The sequence below is a fragment of the Sebastes umbrosus genome, chromosome 21 (assembly GCF_015220745.1).
Source record: "Sebastes umbrosus isolate fSebUmb1 chromosome 21, fSebUmb1.pri, whole genome shotgun sequence".
In the NCBI taxonomy this organism is placed as follows: Eukaryota; Metazoa; Chordata; class Actinopteri; order Perciformes; family Sebastidae; genus Sebastes; species Sebastes umbrosus.
The window spans coordinates 9,013,593-9,022,887 of NC_051289.1; the positions used below are offsets into that span (position 1 = coordinate 9,013,593).

Sequence of the window (9,295 nt, forward strand, 5' to 3'; positions counted from 1 at the left end):
GGGTTGGAAGACTGGAAAAAAACAAGAATAATTTTTCTATGCTGCACCAACACATTAATAAGTATTTGTGACAGAGTAAAAAAAATTAATAAAAAATAGGGATTTGGTTAATTAATTTTTATTTGCAATTTACATGAACTGATTCTAATGGTCAAAACCATCAGTCTTATTTTAGATTCAAATTCATTCAGCTTTGTCCCACTATTTTATTAAAAATGTGACAATTTCAATTGTCCAATTGGATATCTTCGATCAGCCCCCACAATCGAATGCTTCAAATCCTTATGATTTGGCTCCTTATAATCTGCCCTTAATGCTAAGGAAAACCCTGCTGTTTATTCTGGCATCATGTTGGCGGTGACATTCTTATGTAAACAACCTGGATGTAAACACGACGGGCAATATCGAGGTCAAAATGATCAAAGTCATGTCCATATATAAAACGATAAATTGATAACGTAATTATCGTGACAGGCCTGACTATCATTTTTTTTTAGGCTTGTGCATATTCTGGCCAACACCTGACCCAGACCGGATCGGATCAGTGCATCCCTTGATTTATCAACAAAACTAATATTGCTTCTAATCTTGGTCATTCATTATCATTTTGTGCGTACATATATTGTCCATGTGTATGTATCATACCTGCTTGGTTGTTGGATGAATGCCAGTGTCATCGTCGTCCTCCGAGTCGCTGGTAACTTCCGGCCGGCTGCTGCTCTCTGACACGGGCAGCAGCGGCAGCAGCGTCTGCAGAGCCCGGAGGTACAGCAGGAGACCCTCCTCTGATAGAGAGCCTGCCAACACATACCCATCACCATTACTGTTCATCATATGTTCATCTCTATAAATCAGAGTTTATACTTCACATATATATAGTGTTGGCCTGTATGCACACATATAAACTGTACCACCCACCTAAGCAGTTCTCCCCTGCAGAGAGGACAAAGTAAAACACCCACGGCGCCCGGCTCTGTGCTGCTGAGGAGGAGCCGATGGTGGCCCGGAGGGAGCTCAGAAAGGCTTCGAATGGGAACAAGAGACGGACGTCCGACAGCGCCGGGATAAAGAAGTGAAAGATCTGCTCGGTGAACGGTGCAGAGATGAACTCCTCAGTAAAGGCTGCAAATACAAACTGCCTGTAAGACGACACACAAACAGACGTTAGACAAGTTTAATCAAAATACTGTGTGTTCATACATAAATGAGCTGAGGCAGGGTAGGGTGTTCTAACATCACCCCGCTCTTTCTGCTGCTCCAATATTGTGTCTCCAAACAGAGCTGCTTTGTGTGGCCCAGTCACACACATCTGGTGGGCCGAGTCAGATAATTAGCTGTTAGAGTCAGTGTGTACACAAGTTTCTCTCACTCCCGCCTTGCTTTTCTTCAAAGAAGAAAAGAAGTCGCCTGTCGTTTGTTATTAAGAATGTCTGAAACTGAGGGCAAACAGCCTGATATTCTGCACTCTGGCGAGCGAGCGAGTCTGGGGGCCTTTTATGGCACGTTGTAAATTGGTCTCTGAAGCAATTACTGCTTCACCGCTGACTAGAGGGGACAAGAAACTGCTGTAGTTTGTCTGATCAGTTTAATGGATGATTTTTAAAGAATTCCCAAGGGACAAAGACTTTCCTTTCCTGCTATCACGCCGTTGTCTTTTCTCTGTACTCTAAAAGCAGCAATTTGGGAGGTCTGTAAACATCGCTGAATGTAAGTGTATCAGTAAATTCTTATCATCCCATTAGAGTGGAAACCGCTTATAGTGATCACTTCTGTCCAGGTCGAATTGATCACTATAAGCGGATGATTATATAACCAAATTTTTGTTGTTGTTATATTTCTCATACAGATTACCAACTAATTGACAATTATATATTTATTACATGAATACAAAGTAATGAAATGAACCTCTTCGCTATTTACTGGCTCGCTACCAATTCTTCTGCCTTTCCCTCATCAAGAGTGAGGCATTTCCGTTTTTGGCTGGATCTGATAATGAAAATGACTTTCTTTTTCCTCTAACGATTTCAATGTGCACGCAGCATCAGCCTCAGGTATCCAGCCTGAAAGCAGACAGTCCGTGAGGGAAAGTATCACTGGAGTAAAGTAAAAAACTTAGTTAGTCTAACGTAGATTTAAAATGTTTTTCCATATGTTGTAATGTATGAAAAGACCCAAAATGAACACTGTAAGCGGACTACTTGATTGCTATAAGCAAACTATTTAAACAGCATTTGTATAGGAATGATTCTGTCCCAAGCTTTTTGATCCATATAAGCGGTTTCCACTGTAACCGTGATCACTAAAATCGGTTTCCACTGTATGAGATATTCCATTAATTGTCAATGGGGGAAATTTGTTTTTCAGCCTCCTAACTTCGACCTAAGAGGGTCACACAAGGTCAGGAGTGCAGCACTGCACAAGGAACTAACCAAAAGAATGTTGCTCATGGACACTTCAGCATTAGGGGGAAAATCTGTCACAGTATTTGCTGCTACTTCTGTTCATGTTTAATTCAATTTTAACAGCATTTTTCTGGAGCAACAGCTCTTTGTGTTTTTTGTGTAGGACACTGTGACCCTTCACAGCTGCAAATTACCTCTAAAGAACTGCCATATAGCAGTAACATTTGTTTTTTTGGTGGAGAGCCATAAGTAAGGGTGACCCATGAATGAATACATTTCCCAGCTTGTCATATTTCTTTTAAAATACATAATTATTGTGGCTGGTAAAATTAAATAAGGCTTGTACATTTTGGCGTTGAATTTTGCACACTGCCAAGCAGAAAGCTCCTGCCACTGTCTGTGCAAACACCCTGATCTAACAGCTACTTCAGTCTGGTTGCTGTACCTTGCGCCTGTTGTGCAGGAGGAGTAGGTAAAGTGCAGAGGTTTGAGGATGTGCTCCAACAGTGTGCTTGCCATGGGGATAGAGGGAGCGTCACTGTACTCCAGACTAGAGGGGAGCCTGTGATTCACAAGAATATACAGCGACCGGTAGTATCCTGAAGAGAAAACAAATTAAGATTCAAAAAGTATGTCCATTTTATGAAACATCTACTAATATAATTACACACATTAACATAAGAAGCAGTAAATGTTTCTGTTTGCAGTAACGAGTGTAGGATTGGTGTAAGAATTAAAGGAAGTCAACACTCAGCCATTTGAGCTTTTCTACGTGTTACAGCAAATGTAATTTAAAAACAGCATCAGATAAAGTCTTATATATAATGAGAAACTAAAAGGGGCAGAAGCAGCGATAACCTGCAACCTTATTTACATGTTATCTGTAAAAGTAGGGCTAGCCAGTTTGCATAGTTAATTAGGCTTCAAGACGTCTGACTGCGGTTGACATAGTGCCGAAATTAAACAAGGTGCTTTGTGTTGACGAGTATGAATAATTTCAAAACAGTCCTCTTGAAATGAGTCATTGACCTGTGCACAGCACTGTATATACTCAAGTGGCAGTCAGAGCAGGAACTGCCCATGTGCAGATAAAAGTAGTCAAACACACTTCAGACCAATTGATATTGACACACATTTACCATCTCTATACAAGCCTCAATGTTTGACAATTAGGCCTTAAAAGGTGTATTTGTGTCTGTGCTGCAGTGCACGCTGAAATTAGGTCACTGTGTTTTTGAATCCTCCACAAAACTGACAGCAGACACAACAATAAATTATGCATATCATCAATCATGACAATAATGTCAATGCTGATTTTATTTGACTTACCTGTCTGTACCATATAGTGCAAAATCTGCTCGAGTAATGAAGCTACATAGTTAGCATCTGGAATAACAGGAAGATAGGTTTTCTCTGAAGAAAAGATTTCTAGCATCCGCATGGGAACTGTCACATTTAAACTGTCATCCCTGCAGTTCTGTAGGAGTCTGGGGAGGCAAAAAGAGGGACAAGTGAGATGGTAACAACTGCAGCTTTCTTCAGTATCACGTGTTTATGCATCCAGGAGCTAAAAATATGAATCCATTATTAATTTTTTTTTTTAAGTACTGTACCTGCAGCAGAAGCCTAAGATCCTCTTGATCTGAAACAAACATGTCTGTCGCTGTGGGCCAACCAACAGCTTCACAAACTGACTGTTGTGTTTCACCAGGTTCTGGCACAGCCATATCTTTATGAACACACAAACGGAAACAGTTTGTAAGATGTACATTAGACCTCTGGCTGTAATAGCATCTGTGAAACAATCAAGAATCAAAGATATATCACATTCTCACCAATCTATGTGCATCCACACTCTGTCTGTAGAAAAATATGAGTTGTCTCGATAAGAGGCAGAGACTGGGACCATCCAAGACATGCTGAGCTCCCGCTCCCTGCGTCTGGCCGACGCACTCGTCAAACCTGGTCCTCTGGATGGCATACTGGAAGAAATAGTTCAAAGGTCACATATTGCAAATGCTTTGTTTGCACAGACTTGTTTGAATAATATCACAAACACTACACATTTGCAGTAACGTTAACTGTGTGTAAACAACTTCCCTGGTTGAGCTAGTAGGCCAGAGTTCATATTTTCAATTTTTCAACAGGTAAGAAAAAAGTATCATGTCTTAAAAGATATCACACACCAAAATGTTTTGTGAATAAGCAGAAAAAAGGATCATCTCTAGCTGTGATTATGGAACATGAAACATGACAAAGTCTGGCTCCAATATCTATCCATCAAAGCAAGACAGTAATCGGTCATTCAGACATGTTGTCACGTATCTGCTTTGGTAAGATTACTGTTTTTGTCAATGGAGTCTTGTGGCTTTGAAGAGAGCATAGATAATGGCTTCAGCTTCCCCTCCGTAAAGGGCTGTCTGACGGCAAAGTAAAGCTATGACAATATTAAAAATATAAGGTACACTTAAAGCAGTACATTGCTTTGCTCCCATGCAGTAACTCCTGTCTGTTTCTCCAAGCTTGAGGCGTGCCGACCATCATCTACTGTAGATAATACACTGACTATGGATAAGTACCTCACACAACCCCACTTCAAAAAAATCCGAACTATCCCTTTAACTTGGTTTGCTGACATATCTCACTTTTCAACGTATCCACTCTTTACAACTACATATTCTCTAATATGAAAGAGCACAACAGGGAGAAGCACAACATAAGTATATTACCACCAAGTGAAAAACAATAAGAAACTTTTTTTTGCCAATGACAGACATATTAACTAGTCCCACACATTCGGCAAACCCTTACTGTCAAGCAAACTGTATTCGTAGCAGCAAAACTGAAAAAACAACAACCACACAGCAAGTATTTGTTTATAATCAGACTTCCTGATTTGATGTTTGAGCACCCTGTGCCAAAATCACAGATGTGCATTCAAACAGAGGTCCAATTCAGATTTCTCAAGCTAGACACACTAAACCACTGACTCCACTGCAGGCTAAGTCACCAAAAATACACCAAAAACAGCTTCTACACGAACACGAGACAGGCAGCACCATTCATAAGCCACCTGCATGTTAAGGGGTTTCATGTGTGAGTGCTGACACCCAATGTCATGGGAAGTTATCAAGTGGTCACATCTCATAGATGTTACGTCAAATCAGGACTAAAATACTCAGTGTTTATCAGGGAACTCCCTTATGTTAGATACTTACACTGACAAATGCGTACAGATTGGGGTTTTCCTTGTTCCAACATTTACTCTATTTCAAAAGTTGTTGTTTGACTCCACAACAGCTCAATAATACAGCTAAACATTCTGATGCAGAACTGAAAATTGGATTCTGAAGGTAATATATGAAGTCTCACAAACAGGTCTGTATAGTGCTTGCAGACTTACCTGTCGTTTCAAGTCCTGGTAGCCACGTATGTAGGACTGAATGATAATGGCATTCTTGAGTCGTTTTCTTTCATCCTAAGTCATAAAAGAACACACATTAGATGTTTGACCATGAAACCAAAACAGGCTAATACCATACGATCTTGAAACTTAAATATTAGTCTTTTGGGCTCCATGCATTGAAACTTAAATTGATAGTGTTAAGTGGTATTGTAAAACTGAATTCTTTGTGTAGAAACAAACTATATCAATGGATCCTTTAAATAAACACACAAAACTGCTCCAAAAATCCAGAATTGCTCCTGAAGGCTGTGCCACCAGTGTGTGAATAAGTATTTAGATTAGATCCTGATGGGCAGGTTGGCACCTTTTATAGCAGCCTTTGCCATCAGTGTATGAATGTGTGTGTGTGTGAACGGGTGAATGCTGACGTGTAGTGTAAAGCGCTCTGAGTGGTCGGAAGACTAGAAAAGTGCTATATAAAATGCAAGCCCATTTACCATTTACCAAAACAAACACAAGCATTAACTGTTGTGAGCAGCTTGCTTGTCAACAAAGCACAAACTTGGTTACCTCTCTTTTTCTTCTTTCTTCTTGAGTGCGGTGCAGCAGAGAGGCTTTCTCCTCCTGAAAAACAACACAGGTGAACCTGAAAACACTTCAAACGATAGCAGGCTTTCAATGCTTCCCTGCAAAAAAATCAAATGACACTTACCTTTTTACTGGCTCCACCAAGTGACACCTTGGGTCTTGTCTTGAAATCTCCCTCAAAGCTAAACATTGTTAGATCTTTTTCCCATTGACTGATTCAGAGGGTTGCCACGAATTTCTGAAAGAGAAAGTGAAAGGGAAAGTAATTATCTATTACGTAATAGTAGAGGAGCAAACACTGAACACTGCACAACACACACCCCCACAACAACCTGTTCTCCCTCCTGCCCTCTGGTAGAAGATAAAGGACCCCCAGGAGTCTCACCAGCAGACTGAGGAACAGTTTTTTCCCCCAGACCATCAGACTTTTAAATAGATAATTCATACGACACCTTCTCACACAAAAATATATCTTATACTGTATATACTGTATTTATCTCATACTGTATATACTGTATATGTTCTTAATATGCCTGTATGTGTTCTTAATATGCCCTTGTACAAAGTATTTCCTTTTATAATTGTAATATAACTTATTATTTTAATGGAGCTTCCCAGCAAAAAGCATTTCACACGATTGCGTGACAACAAACATCTTGAATCTTGAAACTTGAAAACAAAAATGACTTGACTACTGGTGATTTGGCTCCTATTTAAAAGCAATTAACTTCAGCTAATCGATTCTTCAACCACATCAGAGCAAATACCAGCATTTACTGTTTGTAATTGATCTATATGACCAAATAAAACAGTCATGAAAGGGACACTTTTGACTGAAACTAACTCCAGGTAGTGATTGGACTGACAGCTTCAGTTTGGTTGCAACAATAGTTAGCTAATGTAAATGATCTTCATATGCTCTTTGTACAAAGTATTTCTTATATATGTTCATTCATACTTCCTGATATGTTCTTAATATGCCCTTGTACAAAGTATTTCCTTTTATAATTGTAATATAACTTATTATACACATCTTGAATCTTGAAACAAGTGAGGAAATTAAACAAAAATCGTGATTTGGCTCCAATTTAAAAGCAATTAACTTCAGCTAATCGATTCTTCAACCACATCAGAGCAAATACCTGCATTTACTGTTTCTAATTTATCTATATAACCACATAAAACAGTCATGAAAGGGACACTTTTGACTGAAACTAACTCCAGGTAGTGATTGGACTGACAGCTTCATTTTGGTTGCAACGATAGTTTGCTAATGTATATGATCTTAATATGCCCTTTGTACAAAGTATTTCTTATATATGTTCATTCATACTTCCTGATATGTTCTTAATATGCCCTTGTACAAAGTATTTCCTTTTATAATTGTAATATAACTTATTATTTTTAATGGAGCTTCCCAGCAAAAAGCATTTCACACGATTGCGTGACAACAAACATCTTGAATCTTGAAACTTGAAAACAAAAATGACTTGACTACTGGTGATTTGGCTCCAATTTAAAAGCAATTGACTTCACCGAATCTAATTCTTCAACCACATCAGAGCAAATACCTGCATTTACTGTTTGTAATTGACCTATATGACCAAATAAAACAGTCCTGAAAGGGACACTTTTGACTGAAACTAACTCCAGGTAGTGATTGGACTGACAGCTTCAGTTTGGTTGCAACAATAGTTAGCTAATGTATATGATCTTAATATGACCTTTGTACAAAGTATTTCTTATATATGTTCATTCATACTTCCTGATATGTATATGTTCTTAAATGTACAAAGTATTTCCTTTTATAATTGTAATATAACTTATTATACACATCTTGAATCTTGAAACAAGTGAGGAAATTAAACAAAAATCGTGATTTGGCTCCAATTTAAAAGCAATTAACTTCAGCTAATCGATTCTTCAACCACATCAGAGCAAATACCTGCATTTACTGTTTCTAATTCATCTATATGACCAGATAAAACAGTCATGAAAGGTACATGAGGGACACTTTTGAGTGAAACTAACTCCAGGTAGTGATTGGACTGACAGCTTCAACAATAGTTAGCTAGCCGGTTAACTCAGCTAGCTAATGACTCAGCAGCTGTCAGGAGATAAAAACTACCGTCTACACTATCTGACACCACGCAGCGACGCTCACACCACCTAACAACACATGTATTGATGATATGTCAAAGTACTGGACTCATATATTTGTGAGAAACATGAGTTTGTTGACGTTAGCACTAGCAGCTAAGAGAGGCTAACTTTACGGAGGGAGGGTGTATTAATATCCGTTATTTCCTCTTTGACATCGCTCATTTTACAGGTTATTCATGTGAGAATCAACGCTAGGAATCGTTTACCTTTGACTTTAGAGTTAAGGAGTGAAAACAGGCACAATAACTGTGAGAAAAGCAGTTAATCCAAACGTCAAGTCTTCTTTTTCCTCCTCCTCTCTCTAGAAATCAACACAGGGAACAGCGAACTCCACTGTTTCCGGTTCCGGTAGATGTCAGAGAGAGCTGATTGGACGAAATTCCTGTCAGTAATATCCGGAGCGGCTTAGACCCGCCCCTCTCACCTAGATGCATAGAGAAGGTTCTGTGACCTGCAGCCCAATGAGAAACTCCACATTAAATTATTGGTTTAATAATATATGTTATTGTATTTGCACTGTATGCATTATCACATACATGCTTGTTTTGTTTTTTTAACAATATTTTTTATTGCATTTTACATATAAACATATATATATATACACATACAGACAGACTAACAATATTAATAATTAAATTAAACAATGAAATATTTAATTTCCACAGTAATCAAAGAAATAGAGACATGACATTTCATGTATTTCACATATCTAACAAAGAAAACAAATAAAATAAAA

General features: G+C 38.5%; 1 protein-coding gene across 1 annotated transcript in view; it reads right to left on the reverse strand.

Annotated features, from left to right (window-relative positions):
- Positions 1-8,923, reverse strand: part of ube3c (ubiquitin protein ligase E3C) — a 33,791-nt gene extending 24,868 nt beyond the window's left edge. The window contains exons 1-10 of the mRNA XM_037757388.1: positions 8,766-8,923; positions 6,521-6,634; positions 6,379-6,432; positions 5,806-5,880; positions 4,238-4,384; positions 4,016-4,131; positions 3,732-3,889; positions 2,848-3,001; positions 919-1,139; positions 646-797 (exon numbers count right to left, since the gene is read on the reverse strand). Of these exons, the coding sequence (XP_037613316.1) occupies positions 646-797; positions 919-1,139; positions 2,848-3,001; positions 3,732-3,889; positions 4,016-4,131; positions 4,238-4,384; positions 5,806-5,880; positions 6,379-6,432; positions 6,521-6,586 (1,143 nt within the window). The 5' untranslated portion in view covers positions 6,587-6,634; positions 8,766-8,923. The remainder of the gene's footprint in view (positions 1-645; positions 798-918; positions 1,140-2,847; positions 3,002-3,731; positions 3,890-4,015; positions 4,132-4,237; positions 4,385-5,805; positions 5,881-6,378; positions 6,433-6,520; positions 6,635-8,765) is intronic.
- Positions 8,924-9,295: the final 372 nt, after the last annotated feature.